The 19,711-nt window shown below is 38.3% G+C and overlaps 1 protein-coding gene across 1 annotated transcript in view; it reads left to right on the top strand.

The window, feature by feature from the left end:
* The window catches only part of MID1 (midline 1), a 48,982-nt gene that overhangs the window by 12,521 nt on the left and 16,750 nt on the right, over positions 1-19,711 (top strand). Inside the window, exons 3-6 of the mRNA XM_039379235.1 lie at positions 1,826-1,933; positions 5,046-5,194; positions 8,592-8,719; positions 16,586-16,729. Coding sequence (XP_039235169.1) covers positions 1,826-1,933; positions 5,046-5,194; positions 8,592-8,719; positions 16,586-16,729 — 529 coding nt within the window. The remainder of the gene's footprint in view (positions 1-1,825; positions 1,934-5,045; positions 5,195-8,591; positions 8,720-16,585; positions 16,730-19,711) is intronic.

The following is a 19,711-nucleotide window of genomic DNA, read 5'->3' as shown; positions in this document are numbered from 1 at the left end:
GGAAGTTTCTTCATCTTCACCTCCTGCACGCAGATCTTTTCAGCACTTACAGTTACATCGGACCCTTTCCAGAAACAAATGCATTCTCTCTTCATTATCTTGATATCTAATTAATAACTAAGCTTCTAAAATGTGCAAACAAACCTTTATTTTATGAAGGTTTGAGAAGGATAATCCAAAACCTTGATGAAAGCAAGCCTTTGCAAAAAGTCCCCTCTTTGCCTGGAGGATACTGTGTATTTCACATAAGGAGGTTATTTGCAAAATTGGTCCTGGTCCAAATTTAGATATATAAGCATTTGCTTAAGCTTAACAAGCTCCATAATGTGCTTACAGGTAAATGCATGTTTAAGCACATTGTTGGAAGAAAAAAAAAGAATGCTGATGCAGATCAAGGGGCTCATCGGACTGAAAAAATAGCCAAGGGGTGAAATACAGTTACTTGTCACCTGAAACTATTGCCTGTTATTGTTCACCACTGATTCTTACTAGCGCAGTGGAAAAGGTGACATGGCTGTAGGGGCAATTAGCCTGCTTTACCTTCTTACCCTCTTTTACTCTTAGCAAAGTGCAAATGGAAACATAGCTCTGAAATCAGTCTTTTCAATTTTGCTTTATTCTAGATATGATTAGACCTTTTTACCTTTTTCTCTGACCCTTTACACATACTACTGCTGAAGGGGAAGTACATTTTCTTGTTGTACAAAATGATGACTTTTCACCAAAAAAATCAACCTCCTCCAGAAAAAAACTTTTTCATCTGAGAATCAAAACTTTTCTACTATAAGTTTTCTTGTTATTTTTTTACAAAAGTCAACTTTTTCCATAGAAAGCTAATGTTCTTTGTGAGCTTTTTTGCATTAGAAACAGTTTCATTGGCTCATATATTTATACTTTAGAAAACTACATGAGCACATCTATTATTTTCTGTCTGATTCACTGCAGGTAGTCAAGATACATGACTTGGTATTGTCACTTGGATCTTTGGTAGTTTGAAACTTTTGGGAACCAATACGTGGACATATATGGGTATCATTAGTTCACTTCCTTTCCAGTAAAAGAACTTGAGGTCATTAAATGCAACTGGAAGGAGGGAGGTTCAAATCCCTCTAAAGAGAGAGTTGCTCACTTTCCTCTGAGTTAAACTGTGGTGCTTATTGCTGTAGAATGGTGCAGATACTTAAAGTTTCCAGGGGTTGAAGGAGAGACCAAATAAATCCATGTAATATAATTCTTCTGAGGATTAGTAATGATGTACAAATTGTGTCTGATTCAAGAAGACTCTGAGCTGCAAATGGTTGGAGGATGAGAAAACATTCGTGGGAGTCATTATACACGTAGGGACTTTTTCCTTACATGCTTTACTAGCAGATCCTGGTGCTACATCCTGGTACTAGCAGCAGTGAGAGAGGGGATACTGCACTAGATGGATTGTCTGATCCAGTACTCGTGCTCTTAAGTGCACTGTTGTTCACTGCAGTCCTTTATATGGCTGGAAACTGTGATGTGTTAAGCACATCCTGAAGAGACGTCATTTCTCACTGATGTGCAGTAATGACTCAATACTCACAGGACCTTTTTCTCACGTGGGTTAGAAATACCCGATTATCTGTTTGCAAGTCCTGCCTCCTGTTAAAAAAGACATTGAGACTCAATTCAGTATTTCATGAAATACAAGAGAGAGAGGAGAAAATAACATACAGATTATACACAGAAAGAGCAAAAAAGTGCCAAACACAACATTTTTGAAATTACAATTTTCAAATTAGAAAAGGGGAAAGGAAAACGTTAAAAACGGTTTTGTTAATCATCTTTTTCTTTGTAGGTAAATGCGTCCCGCCAAGAAACCAAACTGATGGAAGAATGTGACCAGCTCATTGAAATTATCCAGCAAAGAAGACAAATAATTGGAACCAAGATCAAAGAAGGAAAGGTAAAAGCTTTTCTTCTTTAGATCCCAAGCAGGTCAGTACTGCTTCCTTGGGTTTACAGCTGTTTTGACTGCAGGTACTATAAATACAAAATTGTAAAAGTTCTTATGTAGTCCTGGGCTACTGCTACTTTCATATAAAGAAGAATGAAATACTTGAAAAATTAGTATGCTAGACCTCAACTGTTTATTTGGCATTTCTCTTACTAAGTGTAATTGTATTTTTTAAGGATGAAAACAGACATGATGTCACAATCAGTAAATCACAATTAAATTATGTCTACTTAATGATTCCTGAACTATGTTTTATGCCTGACAGTTTTTCCCCCCTAGTTTTTACTTTCACAAAATGTCACAGCATTTGGAATCATGTCTGGCAATTATCTACATGATTTTTTTTCTAGATAATTTCATTATTTATTCAAATACTATCACATAAAGATTTTATTCCAGTCATTGCATGTGTGTGTGTAATTCATGCGAATAGGAAGTCTTAATTTATTTACAAAAGAAGATATTAAAAAAATGCAAGAAATTAAATTGTGTGCATTTATAATTCCTGAGGTCCAGTGATTATTCGTGGCAAACATATTGAGCAGGAAAAATCTCTGATATTTAAGTTTCAACACATTTTGCTAGCTGTTAACTCAGAAATGCATTACGATTGAATTAATATTTTTATTTGCTAGGTGCACAGTATTTACTCTTTAACTGCTAACCTAACTAAGTCAAATATAAACTCTTCTTGTGTGGGAAAAGCTCAGGAAAGGAAGAAAGTCAAGAGCAGGTTAAATGGTTCATGTGGCTGTCAAGATATTCCAATTAAGTTGAAATGAAAAACCTGTAAGCAGGGGCTGACTTAAACATGTTTGAAGCCACAGGTCCTGTACACTGCGTGACAGAACCTGAATTTCCTCATGCTGTTAACAAAATATAATTCCCTTCAAATGGAATAGATGGTCTTCTTCATGTTTTCTTCAACTCTGTTTCTCTGTGCAGTGAGACCAGATGTGCTGCCAATGAAGTAGCAAACTTTCCATTCATTTGGATTTGTGCTATATACATGATTGTTTTTAAAAACTTTTCTTGCAAAGATGTATTCTAATGTCCATTTAGCATGGAAGATTTACAACACATTGAGTCCAAATTTATTTGAGCAGAGCTGATATCAGAATCTGTCCCGATTCTTTGTTCTGCTTTGTTGAGCCAAAAGTGATACAGTGGAGGTCCAGTAAAGATCTGGAATGCTTTGACCCAAATGTTGTATATGTTGAAAGGTTTCAGGGGTTCAAGAGACTCATGTGAAAAGCCACAGAAAATTCTGCCCAATGTATCTTCTTTTAAGGGGGCCTTTCTGGAAGGTAGGGCATGACAGATCTCTCTGTAGGACTGTAGTTACAGCTACGGAGCTAAAAACATTCGGTATAAAGTTCTAGCTGTGTCTACAAGCCTGGAGATTCAGCCTTGAAGTCACACAAGTGTGAAAACCTGGTGCAGCTCCATCCTTAATCTCACCTGTCACTTGAAACCTACAAAATCCCACAGATCTTGTAACAGGAAAAAAACAAATATCAACTAGATAAGATAATTTTAGGGCAGATTTCATTCCTACCATTGCAGAAGTGGGTGGGGAGTGAGTGAGATGAGACTCTTCCTTTTACAATTTATCATCCATTATCTTCTTGAAGAAGATATAAAAAAAGAAGCAAGCAAGCAAAAAACATATGTCACAAATCATGACATGCCTGCTTTTGACTGCAAAAAACTCACAAGGTAACATTTATTTCAGTTCACTGTTTACTTTTTAATTAATAAGGAGATGAGCTTCTTAACACTGCAGTGAACCTTTCCCGGTTAGACTGGTATAGACCAAATTGTAATCTCTGCAAATGCACAGGCAGAGAAAGCATTATTGCATTAGTTCATCCTAGAAGCTGGTCAGATCATTAGCATTATTAAAATTCATGCATTCCCAGCATTTTCCCTGCTTTGTTGTTTCTATCTGTAGAAGAAATACTAATGTTACATGACATTAATCATTTGGCCAGTATCTTTTTTGGAAAGTTTTTCAAAAAAGTTTATTTTCCTACTTATTTCTGTTGTCAGATAGGTATACTAAGACACCCTCATTTATGTTTAGGATGCAAATATATCTGAAATTTAACTCAGCAGCTTCATAGCTTGTGCCGTAATTCCTGAGACTGGGAATGTTGTCTTGATCATAAATTTGAATATTTCTGCCAATCCACTTTGTTGTTAGTTTCCTCATTTTGAATGTAACTGGCTCTTAATGTGCCTTTCTAAACTTCAGAATTACTTAATTTCCTTCCTATTTCTTACTCCTGTTCAAACTATGGTCCTGATGTGATAACAATGGAAAGGACTCCCAGACCTTTCAGGAACTATTCTAGTTCCTGGAAGTTTTGCTAGCCAACATTGTCTTTAAATGGAGGATTGACTGTGCCCTTTCCTAACCTTTCAGCTAATGATTACAGTCACATCTACTGTGTTTATCTCCAGCACATATGTTTGCAGTAATAATAATCATCTCTCCAGCACTACTGTGCTTTTGTCCAGTTAAAAATATCCAACAAGAAAACACCCTGTCTGACTAAAAGCACATAATGAGAAGGTCAGGTGTGTCTTCTTAGTAGAACCGAATAGTCTTTTTCTGTTAAGTTATATTTTAAGATTATTTCTTTTTATGAAATTCACTTAAGTAATAGGAAAAATGTAGTTAATCTATAAGATGTCTTTAAAACAGATCTCATAATTTCAGGGAAATGGTTATCTAAATAGCCCTTAGTTATCATGTAAGCAGAAATTACCAGGAAATTACGTTCCTTCTGCTGGAAAATAGGCCAGCTGTGCTTGTTTTGGCTCTCTCCCTTTGTTTTCCATGTGGAAAATATTCAAGCAGAAAGACTGTGCCTGTCCCTTACTGAAAATGTTGCATGGCTAGATGGAATTCCCCACAAAGCTTGTGTGAAAGAAGCTCTTGTCACCGAAGTCATTCGTCTTAACTCCTCCTTTGCCAAGGTTTGCCTCTGAAGCGCAAATACAATCATGATACACACCTTAGAGATGTGACTGCCTTCTTATGTTTTCACTCAAGGTGGTGAGGTTGAGAAAACTGGCTCAGCAGATTGCGAACTGCAAACAGTGCATTGAGCGCTCGACATCCCTCATCTCTCAGGCTGAGCAGTCGCTGAAGGAGAATGATCACGCTCGTTTCCTGCAGACAGCTAAAAATATCACTGAAAGGTAAAGAAGATATTCCTCTTGATAAGGAGAAAAACCTCACTTTAAGGTTGTTGAGTTGTCATAATTTCCGTAGTCTTGTCACTCCACAGATGTGGTCAAAGACAGAGCAGTAATTGACACACACTCCTAAAACACTACTTTGTGCTGTACCAGAGTGGGAAGAAACCTTACTGTAATGCTAAGTCAAAACACACCTTTGAGGAGCAGTCAAGAAAAGGTGCAAATTAAGATTTAGAACAGTTAACAGCATGCACAAATGAAAGAGGTAGAATGGTTGCCAAGCAGATGTCTGGTACTAAACCCACCAAAAAAAAAAAAAGGTTTCTGGAGGCTGAAATTCCTACTTCATGAAAAATTCTGAGATTGAGAAAGAAGTCAGGCAGGAAGTACATTCCTTAGAAGAAACTGGTAATGGTCTTAATGGATACATCTTTTTCACCAAATAGCAAGCCACCATGCATCTTTGAAGAGATAGAGATTAAACAGTCTGAATGTCTGGAAGTTACATCAGTTACTTTATTGGGTCCTTTGGTACAGGGAATTTCTATTGTTTTTAGGGTCCTGGCTTCTTTTCAACATGTCATATATATCAAGGACCTCAAGAAAAGGACTGTGCTATCAGAAATTTTCAGTGCAATGCTGTGAATGCTGAAACATTCCCACTGAATTTCTGCAGTATTTTTTGATGAAAAAAAATGTTCTGTTGGAATTATCAACTGTCTGGCAATCAATCAATAATATTTAAAAAACAAACCACAAAACAAAACAGGGAGAATATCTCTGAACAATGAAGAAGAAAGCCATCAAAAGTACGCTTATTCATTCAACTATTTCTTTATTTCTGGGTTTGCATTGTATTTTTACATTCTCCAGTCAATTCTCCCTGAATCCAAAGCATGAAATTCCCTGCTCCTATTATGTATTTTTTTAAGTCTACCACTTACTGTGGTTTGCTGTATCAGTCTTCAGCAAAGCCATCAACACTGGGTTGTTCATTACAGTTTCAGAGAACTGAAAATCTGTTGAAAAAGGCAAGGCCAGGCAAAGCAGTGGAGAATATGTGGTCTTTCAGACTTAGAGCCTAATTCATATTCTGTCACCAAGCTACATTGTGGCATCCCAGTTGAAGCTAGTAGTAAAACTACCATGAGTACCAAAAGCGAAATGTGGGGGTCTGTCCTTTTTTCAGTATTCAGCAGAACCAGCAGTAGGGCAGAAACCTGTGGAGACACAGAGCTTTTTAAGTGACTACCAGAGAATAGTCAGAGAAGCTCCATTTTGAACTTGTAAAACATGAACAGTTGCATCATAAATACAGTCACAGGAGAGACACTGGGAGAGCAAAAATGAGACAAGCTGACATATGGGCCCAATCAAACTTAATTCTTGGCTATCACAGATTGCTGTCTGTAATGAGACGGCTGTGAACGCCCTGCAAATCAGGGAATCATTTCAGGCAGTGAATAAAACCAAGGGTAAAAAAGCACCAAGTGCTTACAGACAAATTGCAAATGGAAAAAGATACTAAATCAGATTAATAAATTATTCCTCACAAGTAATTCTTACTTCTCATGTGGTGAGCAACATTTTGTCTGCTTTTAAATTGCTCATGTAACAGTTTCACCAGGGTCTTGAGCTCCAGCAGCTAAAGCAGTCTCCTGAAATCATGCTCATTGCATTTCTTCATCCACATATTTCAAAGTAATTGCAGTATAATATTCTCTGTTGTAAACACAACTGGTAGCTATGCAAGCAAAGTCACTACACACACTCCGATGATTTAGGCTGTGCATTATTTGCAGTGTGCAAAATGTGTTTATCCCAGAAAAACCCTTTCCAACCAAGTACAGTGTCAGAGCAGAAAGAATTACAAAATGAAATTCAGTCCTTTGAACCTAATATTGTGACATGGTGTCTGAAATTGTGAATTGTTGAGCTCACCAAAATCTGAGTGTAACACATGTAATCACAGAGCACCTTTTGCATGGCCCCAAATGACAGTCCAAAAAGGCTTGGTGATACAGTCTACATAATAAATATGTGCTTTGTGGAGGTGTTTGAATAAGCTCTTACAAAAAAATAAAGAAGTATAAAAGCTGAGAGAATTTTTCCCTTTAAATACATGGGGCAAAAGGCACTTCAACTGGGCTCCGTAAGAAAAAAAAATCTGTCCTAGGATCTATTTTAAACTAATTTCTACACCACAGTTGCAAGAGAAACCATGTTCAAAACTGTATAACAAGAATTATTGACTAGGAACCCTCCTCAGCTCAGTTTCTGAAAATTATGCTGAAGACAATGAGATGTACAGATCAGTTTTTGACTCTCTTAACTGTACTTTCCTAAAATACTAAACAAAAAATATATGAAAAAATAGTCCTTAGTAAACATTTGTCCCAGAGCCATTTCAATTCTGTCTACAGAAAAAATACTCTGATTTGGGAAAATTTTAGTTGAAGCAATCAAAATATTTTTATCTGACACGTCATGAATGACAGATAACAGACATGCACTGTGTGCATGGTTGTCTGTTTATCTCCAAACTGAAGCAATTGACCAGTTTCTAATGAGGCTTAGTAATCTCTTTGCCTAAATCAACTGAGCCTTCTGTAAACATATCCATAATCCAGCTCTCCAGAAACACGCATTTTGAGATACCAGGCTGAAGGATCTGAAAAATCCTTCGTGATGACAGTTTTCTTGTGAAAGTTCATCTCTTTATATTAGTACAGCAGGACAGAGAAAATGTGGATGTAGCTCCTGAAATGAGGTAGGCAAGGAAACCTTTTGTTTTTGGAGGAAATGCAAGGATGCACCCATGCTTTTCAGGGAAAAGCCTTTCAAAATAAACTGTGCTGACATCTATTTGTTTTATCTCCCCCCTGTGCCTTTTGAAGTTAACAGCAGTGTGCTGTGCTGAACAGCTGAGGAGGTGTGGGGATCTGCACCAAGCCCTTGGGATAGCAGTGCCAAGGAATGCCTGGAGCCAGAAACTGCTTGGAAAAAGAAGGGTTGGGAGAGATGCAGCATCTGTCAGGATTGCTTGAAACACAGATAATTATGGTGCTCTTGCTACTTTGGTTCAACGGATCATTAGAAAGAACAATTCAAAGTACATTGTTGCCTAACTAATATTTTTTTAAAATCTTCCCTGACACTGCATGTTAGACCAAAGTTCAGTAATAAGTTTTTATTGGAGATTTTGCTCTCAAAAATAAAAGTGTTAGGACAAGCTCCTAACTTAAACAACATAAATAAAATACACATAAAAGTTTTTGTCAAACTTTTTGAGAAAAAAACAATCACAATGACTGTGATAATCATATTGATCAGGTCAATGTTGACGTGAAAGTTATTGTGTCTTGAGTGCTAAAAGAGTTTTTTCTTTTCATTACAGGGTTTCCATGGCAACTGCATCCTCCCAGGTTCTAATTCCTGAAATTAATCTCAATGATACTTTTGATACTTTCGCACTTGATTTTACCAGGGAGAAGAAGTTGTTGGAATGCCTTGATTATCTTACAGGTACTTTTTTTATCAAGATGCTATACTATATATTCATCATAAAAAGTAGTGATAGGATTTTCTTCAGTCTTCTCCGTGGTCCCAACTTTGGCTAACTGCCAGGGCACTCTCACTCCACCTCTTCAGTAAGGGGAGAAAATAAGATGAAAAGCTCATGGGTTGAGATAAGGACAAGAAGTTCTCTCAAGAGTTACTGCTACAGGCAAAACAGACTCAACTTGGGGAAGATAAATGTAATTTATTGCCAATTAATTGTAAAAGTGGGACACTGAGAAATAAAAAAATATCTGAGAAAAACTGTCCCCCACTCTGTTCTTCTTCTTGGGCTCAACTTCTCTCCTAGCTCTTCAGCCTCGTCCCCACAGAGCAGTGCAACATGATGGGGAGTAGGGGTTAAAGTCAGTTCATCACACATCGCCTCTGTCACTCCTTCTTCCTGATGCTCTTCCACTACTCTGACGTGGGAATCCTCCCATGGAATGCAGTTCTTCATGAACTTCTCCAACATAGGCCCTTCCCACAGGCCGCAGTTCTCCAAGTGCTCCAGCATTGGTCCTTCTGCCGGATGCTGTCCTTCAGGAGCGGACTGTTTCAAGTGTGGGCCACAGTTCCTGCGAGAAAACTTGCTCCTGTGTGGTCATCTCTCTCAGGCTGCAGCTTCCTCCAGAGCATATCAACCTGCTCCAGTGTGGATCTTTCACAGCTACAGGTGGATATCTGCTTCACTTTAGTCTTCCATGAGCTGTAGGGAAACAGCCAGCATCACCTTAGTTTTCACCACAGGCTGCAGAGGAACCTCTGCTTTGGAGCCTGGAGCACTTCTCCCCCTCCTTCTTCCCTGACCTTGGAATCTGCAGGGCTGTTTCTATCACATTTTCTCACTTCTCTCTCTTCCAGGTGTTGCACAGCCTTTTTTACCCTTTCTTAAATATATTATCACAGAGGCACTACCAGCATCAGTGATGGGCTCAGCTTTGAGCAGTGGCAGGTCTATCTTAGGACTGTCTGTGTCTGACATGGCAGCTGTGTCAGCTCCTGGTCTTTTCTGACAGGGATCACCTTGTAGCCTAGCCATGACCAAAACCTTGCTACACAAGCCCAGCACTCTCTCCCTCTTAATCCTGAATGTATTACCCCTAGCACCCCCAGAATGCCCCAGGAAGCATTAGGTGCTACACAACACAACTGGGATGCATTTCCTACCTCTTCTCCTTACATTCCTCCCCACCAGAGTGATGAAGTGGGAGTGAGAAATGGTTAAAAGCCACTGCAGCAGAACAAAGTGAAAGAACAGCTGGAGCTCAGCGTGGAGCAGCCAGAGGAGGGAGAGCAGGGACCAAACCCCATTTCCCAGAAGGTGGATGCTCCAGGTGTTATCCTCTCCCTTAGGGCTTCCTCCTTGCTGCAGCAGATTGCAGCCTGGCAGAGTTCCCACGAGCAACCAGAAGCAGTTCAAGTAATCAGCATCACAGGCTCAGCAACAAAAGATGTTTTCTCGTGTCAGTGACACTGTATTTCCCCCATCACAGAACTGGAGGATCTTGCTATATCTGAGACTAGAGAGCACACAGTGCACACTCTACCAGAGTGTGGGTTGAGTTCTCAGAGCAGAGCCCCACCTCACTTAACTGAGATCTTTGGTCTGAAGAAGCCCACAGGATTAGACCCTTACTGAAAGCCTCAGTAATGTGCACTCTCAGACTGTACAATGACTCATAAAGAGAAACAAATTACTGTAATTTAGGATGTTTTGATTTCAATGCCAGAATTAGAACAATTCATTCCATTTCAATTGAAAACAGAAGAAACATGTGGTAGGTTTTCATTTTGCAGTGTTTTTAAGCATCTGCTGTTAACAGCAAGACTTTGCAATGAAGGGCACAAAGCACTTTGACAAAAACACTTGGAAACACTTCCTGGGTCCATTCACTTGTCCCAGTTTGCAGTTGGTACACCCATGTTAGTTCAGGAGAATGTGAGAGGGTGGAGTCTTTTCAATGCCAATCAGTGTATCTTTTCCATGCAGAGTGCTGTCTGCTGGCTTTTCTTCAGAGGAAAGGCTGAGAAAGTTAGGGTTGTTCAGCCCGACGAAGAGAAGGCTCCAAGGAGACCTCATTGTGGCCTTTCAATACTTAAAACATTTTATTAGGGCCTGTTGCAATAGAACAAGGAGTAATGGTTTTAAAGTAAAGGAGGGTAAGTTTAGATTACATATAAGGAAAAAATCCTTTATAGTGAGGGTGGTGAGACTGGAACAGGTTGCCTAGAGAGGCTGTAGATGCCACATCCCTGGAAACATTCAAGGTCAAGTTGGATGGGACTCTGAGCAACCTGATCTAGATGAAAATGTTCCTGCTCACCGTCTGGAGTTGGACCAGATGACCTTTAAAGGTCCCTCCCAAATCAAACTATTATATGATCCTGTGATTCTATGATTCTATGAATAAGTGAACAGATTAATACTGGGCAGTGCAAGACTAGGAGCATGCACAGGGCACCAACACCCTTGCCTGATAGAGCTGTGGAGTTCTTGCCACATTTGAAAAAGAGATTTTATCAGGAAGAAGTTTCTGTATCACCATGTGACTGATGAATGCAATCAATATCTAACACATATTCTAGTAAATAAGATACAATAGTAATGGGGTAAGAGTCATTTTAACTTCTTATACAGTACCAGTGAAATGTTATGGTGTCTGCCTCTCCCCAGATCTGCTGGAATTTTGCTACCATGTTGCGCATTCACCCCAAAATTATAAAAATCCAAGAAAATGAAAGGAGGGATTAAAACAGACTCATTTGCCCTAACCTAGCAATCTGCCTGTAAAATAATCGCTCTCAACATCCTTTATAGTCGAAGAAGAATTTTAAGGCACATATCTCAGGGCAGTTGACTCCATTCTGGAGTTGCCTATTTCTCCCAGTTGTCTCCAAACAGAGATTATATATATTCATTCAAATACAAATATTTGTGGTTTAGATCTTTTTACGAGGTTAATTCTGTCTAGTAGTCTGTTCCTGCACCCCTGAGGTCTTTTCCCCTTTGTACATCATGTGTCAATATTATCAGCTTAATTGCCATACACACTGCAGAAAACAAAGGAAGATTGCATCTGTACAAAGGTTGTCTTGCTACAAAGAACTTCTTTGTGATCCATCATGCTGGCTGTGTCATTTACACAGCTCCTTCTCTGCCTTTTTCTTAACTCAGCCATGGTCTTAAGAAATTGCTCACAGTGCAGCCGTTTTTTCCTAATAGACCATTTTTATCCTTGCCCTTGATGCCCAGCAAAAAACAGTTTTAGCTAGCTTTGTTTTTGTGTTATTTTCTTCACATTAATAAATAGCATATGGCTGCAATGGCAAAATGCGAAACACATGTTCAAATTATTTGAGTGTAAAATACAACCTATGCAGACAGTTAAAATACATTTATGTAAATGTATGTATATATGTAATGTGTATATATGTATAGTCCTAAGAGTTGAATGCATTTGATTATTCTCTACTGTTGTTCAGAAACTCCGGAGGAAGATTTATGTTATATTACTCCTTTCAGACTGGTGCATGGAATCCTCATAGATCTTAAACTGAACACTTTGTGACAGAGTGAATTAGGCTTTACTTTTATCATGTTTCACAGTTAAGTAAAATAAAGACCATTTGTAAGTCCTAGTGGTAGATCTATGTTGTGAATCAAGTGAAGAAACCTACCTTACAACTATCATCTGTACTACTTCTGAACAAAATGTCAAAGTCTAAATTCCAGCTTCGTTATCTCTGCTGCCAGTTGCTTTTGCAACAATTGACCTTGATTGTCTCTGGGAGATTTTCTTCTCTTTTGGTTTTTCCCAGTGTACTATTTGTCAGATCTTCTTCATCTTCCATCTCCCCAGTCCCAGTTTTCTATGTGGCACATTGATGTTTTCATCTTTCTTTCTTCCTACACTATTTCTTTCCTGAATATAAATTTAACCAGTTTGTCCTTATTATTTGTGCAGCTGTCTTTCCTAAGCTGCTACTATCCAAATGAAAATCTCTGATATCTTTCTGAAAGTTGCCAGCCAGACATTGACATATCAAGCTCAGTATCTTAAAACAATACTTCTAATCTTCCTTTGACTGTTCTATTCTCTGTGCATATAGCCTTGATATCTTTGGAAAGCTTTCTTATCTTGCCAGTTGCTCAAGCTCTTCATCTGGAAATCATCTTTGTCTAACTGTATATCTAGCTAGATCCAGGCAATACATATGACTTGCAAACTCTCTGCACAATTCCTAAGGAATTTTTTTTGTCCATTGTGAATCAAAAATACTTGTTCTGTGTCTTAATACTTTGAAATCAATTGAAGGAACATCTATTCTTTGACCTTGCAATTTACCCTGCTTCAGAAATCCCATCTGAAACAATGATAAGTTTTCTTTATTCATCACTTTAGCTGTCACTGCACAAAGAAATATGTATTGCCTAGCATATGCCAGCAATTTTTTCACACAGAAACAACTTCATTCTGGAAACTCGTCCAGGAAACAACAGGAAACAACCTGTTTTACTGCTTAACTCTTTCAGTATTGAAAGATCAAAAACCAACTCCAGCTAGCTCAGTCTCGTGGTTTGGGTGTAATCTCCTCTCATTCTGTTGGTTTTGAGCAGTTCTGGTCTACCCAAAAACTATGTCTAGATGACTGTGTGACTGAGCCCTTGATATCAACTCAAACATGGCAAGATAATAATACATAAAATTTGTATCCACATCTGATGAAACTGTGCTTTTCAAATTCCTGCATGCAGGTGCAGTCCAGTGTCATGATATGTGATGGAGTCAGTAATGAATATCTGAGAGAGGTTCAGAGCAGCTTCCTCAACTTCCTCATGTTCATGCCAGCAATAGAGATATTTCTAGCACCATTTAGTCAAAGAGATGGCTTAGATCTTCCTTTCTTTAATCAGTATCAAAATCAGTAAGGAATCCTTACAAAGTCAACCACCCTGTGACAGCAAGGAGATGGAGACTGAGCAAACAAAAGGAAGTTGAGGTGGTTTTTATCAATCTCTGTGACCTTGGGCTGAGAGAATTTATATGTAGTCTCATTAGTCACCAAGGGCTGCTGTGTTCATGCTGGGATTCACTAACGAGAGGTGGCAGTTTCAGGTGTATGGACCACGTGAGCGCACTCATTGCAAAAGCCATGCAGATGACATGGAAAGGAAGGTGAGTTAGACTAACCTGGTTGAGAGGGAGTAGTTATGCTCACAAAGGTCCATTACTTCTGAGAGCAAATTTAAGAAACTGCGTTTCTACTCTTAGTGGCTTTCAGGCATTTCAGATGTGATTACTGACTTTTTAAGTGTGTCTGCTCAGTTTTGAGTAGAAAAGAAGTAAACCAACCTTCAGCAACGATTTTTCTCTCTTGTGAGAATGTTGATTCACAAATGCACGTAGATGAAAGTCTGAGTGTCTGAAGCAGTTACCACTCCCAGATATTTGCTCTGATCCTCTATGGAGAACTGAAGGGTGTATTATGTCTTCCACTGCTGTGCTGAAAGCATACTGGGCTTCCTGAGCAGTGGTGGATCACATCTGAGTCACAAAGGGGAACTTGACAGTGCAGCCTGGAGTTTTCCCTGTGGCACCTGAGCTCTGTAGCAGTCCCAGTGAATTCAATAACCAAATCTCACGCTGTCAAATGTAATAATGAAGCTAACTGGATGAGATCAACCTCTTTAATTGCATTACAATCTTACACTATCTAGAGGAGTATGTACTGTGGAATAATGAATTTGGCAGTTAGATTTCTGCATTATACATTTTGTTGTAACAAAGCATTTGAATGTAGACTTGCCTGCCTTTCTGCAGGAGAAGCAGATGTATTTGTTTTATGCTGAGTGGTTTATGAAATGAATGTTGCTGAAGACCTGAATTTCATGCAGTATAGTCTCAGGTGGGTGGAGGTTAATCACAAGAGCCGGGGAATATATGTCCTGCTTAGGTCAAATCTTTTTTCAATCATTCATATTACATGAAGGCCTGTAAATTTCCAGCTATAAAGGCTGGGTGTGCATATGAAGAGCAAAATTAGGCTGCCATTTGCAAAGGACTTGAAGATACCTAGGTGCTATTGAAATACAGTTTACAGTTCATTAAACCTTCAGTAATTTTTGTTTTCCATAAATTAATATTTATTTTCTGTGATGAGGTAATAATAAGTACATTTCCCAAGTAAAATATTTTGCTGTGTTAGGTGAACGAGAAGACTGAAGAAGACTTTAGTTGAATACCAACACACCAAAAAATGGATTCACTTGTATATTTTTAGTAAAGACTTATTCCATTTTTTTTTTTGTTTTGAAATACGGGCAAAATATTAATACAAAGCCTCAACTAGGAAGAAAAAAATAAAAAAACTCCAGTGATTTTTCAACTGGATACATTTTTGAAACATTGTTGATAGTACCACTAACTTCTCCAGAAAACTATGGAGAGTTTTCCTACTGCTTTTGTTTATATTCTCCTCCTGGGTAACTGTTCTTATTTTAGTTTATTTCTCTTTCTTTTCATTAATACCCACCTGTCCCAAGGGTTCCTCTGCCCATTTAAAAAGAAAGACATTGGTAAACTTCCATGATACATTATTTAGAGCATCACAAATCATGGCCATATCATGAAAGACATTTGAGCGTTTCCTTATGCCTTTTAGTTGAAAAAGGCTACTTGGAAATGTGTCTGTACTTTAATCCTTGGGAACATACATCAGTAAACCAGAGACATGAACTGCAAAAATTCTTAATGGAAAGTAAAATAAATGTTTTATAAAAATAAGATATTATAAAAGTAAAGGTGGAATTCCTTCAGAGAGACTTTTTTAGAGGCCATTATTTGTTACTCATAGAGGTTAAAGACCTGACAGAAAAAAAACAAAAACAAAAACGAAACCAAATCAAACCAAAAACAAAACAAAACAAAAACAAACAAACAAACAAAAAAACAACAACAACAAAAAAAACTCAAAACGAAACAGTCAGAGCTGACTTCCTTTTCCTTTAATACAGGCATATTTTGGTTGTTTCAGCTTGAGTGCCCCCCTTCTTCTCTCTGTGACAGTTGGGAGAAACACTATTGAGCACAAGAATTTTTATTTTTTTTTCATAATGTGTCTTGTAGAGAAGATGGTTAGTAATGAAGCTCCCACTAAGATAAGAATGAGGAAGATTCACCAGTCTTTGAAAGAGAGACTCACTTCTTTCTTATTTAGGTGTTTGGCTTTGTAAAGACTGCAAACAAGGAAAATTTAGACCTAAGGAGTTTGCTTCAAGTTTCACGTATTTAAATAGCTCTTTAAAAAGAGAGTAGAAAATTGAGCATGAAAGTATGAGTGTTTGGAGCTTCCCTAAAATTGTATTTTTTAAATACCACTTGAGCAAATCTCTGGTAAGATAGGTTAGCCAAACACCGCTTTCAAGTCAGCTCAGAAGAGTGTTGACTCTCCCTCTTGATACGCATCAATGAAACTTTGGTAATTTTGGTACAATGGTCAGAGCAATCCCAGAAAAAGTAACATATCAATTGTACCCATTTAATCACAGTTTAATGTGACCAACAACACATCACTTGTTCTAGGGCATCTGAAACTAAAGCTACTTTAATACAAATAATTTTCAAAATCTGGAGTTTTTGATAGCAAGAACTCTTTTCCAACAGTTTGTTTATAATCAAAGTTAGCACTGAAATTAAAAAACCATTGCTGAAAAGTCTGTTAGATGATATCGCTGCAAATTCATGCCTCAGTTGCATCCCCTAAGTCTCAGGTGAGAGGGGAAATTCTTTACTGATTGTGTCAGTAAGCCTCCTCTGTTGTATCTCCCAGCTCCCAACCCACCCACCATTCGAGAAGAGCTCTGTACAGCTTCATATGACACCATTACTGTCCACTGGACATCAGATGATGAGTTCAGCGTGGTCTCTTACGAGCTGCAGTACACCATCTTCACTGGACAAGCTAATGTTGTTAGTAAGTATAAATCTTCTCTTTTGTAGTTCTGTTTCCTTACGGTTTCTCTGTAAACCAAGTGCCTTTAAATATAAATGTACTCCTATATCAAGAACAAAAAGGAAAAAATGTTTTCTAGAAAGATTTAAAGCCACAATTTTAAATCCAAACCAATAATGTTTTTAAAAGGTTTTAAAATTCAGAATTAATTCACTTAAAATTTCTTGTGTCTTTTCTGGGAATGCCATATATTGGGAGCTTTCAAAGACTAAACCCAGGTCATATTCCCAAAGGCATAAGTATTGTCTATGATAGCAGGACTTGTCTCTTGCATCCTAAGTCCCTTGTTGCAGATGTAGCAGGTTCAAAGACCTCAGATCCATTGTCTGCACTAATCAGGCATTTGGGAGCCTGGTCAATAGGTAGCACTGCAGCCCCCTTGTCATTTAGATAAACTTGACAACTTGACCCTTGTCAGAAATACTGATTAAGGCCTTCCTCTGATTTTTATTGTCTTCATGACTACAAAGCACAGGTCTCAATTAGTGTGCTAAAGGCTAGGTCAGAACACATCAATGCTTACATCAATGGAACAACAATTAATATTATAACTTTTCTGACTTATAATGACATTAACAAACATTGTCTACTTTGTAGTATAGCACATTTTTTATCAAATACACTATATTTTGAAACTGTGATTTTCTTTAATGACAAAATTTACTGACTATTCCTTGGATTTTTAATTGTTAAATAATTATTCCTCTAAGAAAAAAGTACTGTCTAATCTTTGGTCAGGAAGATGACACTTCTGGTTCAGAGTTCTGCGATCACTGGGGTCATTGACTATGAATTTGGAGAAGTGTGCTGGTTTAAGAGTTAACCAGCAGGGGAAATGAACTCAACTCAAAGGAGAGATTATAAGTCAGAATAACAATTTACTACAATAATACAGTAAGTACAATCATACAAACAAACAATTGGTCTTAACCCACAAAACCCAAATGTATAACCCAGTACCCTGGGGCATGAACAAAGTGGTGTTCCTTGGGCCCCGCTTGAGTCCAAAGTAAGGGGAGAGGGGAAGAACCTGCTGGTGGGAGAGCTGTTGCAGTCTGGTCAAAAGTGGTGATTGCAGTGAGATGCTGGGGGAAGAGCTGTTGCAGTCTGGTCAAAAGTGGTGATTGGAGTCCAGTATAGGGTGGTGGTCCAAGTCTGTTTGAGAGCGATGAGCCGCAGTCCTTCTCTGGATCCCACAGAGTGGTTCAAAATGTTCCAAGACTCCAAGATTATATATCCTGCAGTTCAGGCAGGAATGCTCAGCACTTCCCTCAGGGCGGGGAGTTCCACAAAGGGTGTGAGGACAGGAGCATCCTCCTATCTCACAGGCCTCTTAACACCTAGTTTATAGCCTGAGGAGTCAGGCTCTATGGGCAGATGGTGTAAATGGTTCATTGATAACAGTTTCTGGGAAATGGCATGGAAGGCTATAGAATACACAGTTTTGGGTTACACCCATACCCTGATGAACTGGTCTCAGTTGTCCTAACTAGGACAAGAAGTCATTCAGTTTCTTCCTTTTCCCTTTTAATGGGAATACCGCTAGCTGACACATACTTGCTTTAAGAAACAAGGATTATGAAATTAATCAAATCAATCTAAAGGTGGAGTTCGTTTAGTCAGTGTGTATGTAGACTAGGAACTCACTGCCACAGAGGGTTGTTGCGTTTTTGAGTTCAAGAGATGCCTGGACGGATCATGCAAGAAAAGTCCACTGAGCACAATGAAGTGCAGAGGCTTCCTCCTGGCTCAGGAAGTCCCAGAGCTGTAAACTCTTGAGACCCGGGAGACCATGGTGAAAAATGGTTACTGTGTGCTTTCTTGGTTCCTTAACATCCTCCTATGCCCTCACCTTTGTCCACATCAAATGCCCTGGCCCCACACTGAGCTAGGTAGGGTTAGTTCTGAGCCAGTGCAGAAGTGTTTTTCTTCTTGGAAAATTTGTTGAAATACTTTGGTGAAAGTCTGTGCTGTGGACATGCTTACATGCTTTATGTCAGTGGAAAAAATGGTATGGTCTATGCCAGTTTTCAGTACTGAGCCAAACTCTCGCACTGACTCCTCTGCTGCTGTGTTCACCTCATTTTCTCCATCGCTAACAAGGAGTTTGTTTTCCAAACCATATGAAAAGATATCCGAGAATTCATGTGCTGGCATTTTAATAACCTTTTTTAAGTACCATACTGTGAACGTATTATAGTATTCAGGATTGACTGAAAAATAAACTAGATTATTGAAAATCTGATTAATGTTTTGACAAAATCTCCATTTAGTATTTCCCTTGACAGCCTGATTTTGAAGAACACACAGTAAAATTTAAGATTGCTGGAAAGACCAAGTAAACTTCAACACATACTCCTACATCTGAGCAAGCTGGATAAGGGAAAAGTCTAGTAGTAATTTTGAACAAATTGAAGCAAGGTATATAAGGAAGGAAAATCTTCACTGATTAATCACTACTAAGCAGAGACAACTTAATGATACAACAGTACTTCCCTTGTTTTCTAACCCATTTTTGTCTGTGGATTTATGCTAGACAAGTCAATTATTGGCACTGTATGACAGCAGCAAAAGGTGTGCCATTTCCATACTTTTGTGATGTAGGGTTTTACTCTTTGCTTACTAGGGAATAAATAACAAGATATTTCATATTTAGGCTGTATTTTAGGTTTCCCATGTGGAGATGAAAGCTTTGATCTGTAAAACATGTATCAATTAGTCTGCTTTCAGGGATGCAATATAATTTTCAAGCATAGCATGAAGTGCTTAGTGTGAAGTCTGAACTTTCACTTTAACACGTTGTAAAAATGGTGTAATTAAAAATTTGAAGAGAAAACAAATTAACACTGTAAGAAACTTTGTTTACAAAATGCTCTGTAGACCTTAAATGAAGGTAGAACAAGGTTAAAGAACTGGTACTTTTTTTTTCTTTTTCTCTTTTTC

Source organism: Pipra filicauda, unplaced genomic scaffold (assembly GCF_003945595.2).
Source record: "Pipra filicauda isolate LSUMZ 115617 unplaced genomic scaffold, ASM394559v2 scaffold160_size1671714_pilon, whole genome shotgun sequence".
NCBI classification, from domain to species: Eukaryota; Metazoa; Chordata; class Aves; order Passeriformes; family Pipridae; genus Pipra; species Pipra filicauda.
Note: the sequence above shows the minus strand (reverse complement) of the source record. Positions and strands in the feature narration are given on the sequence as shown.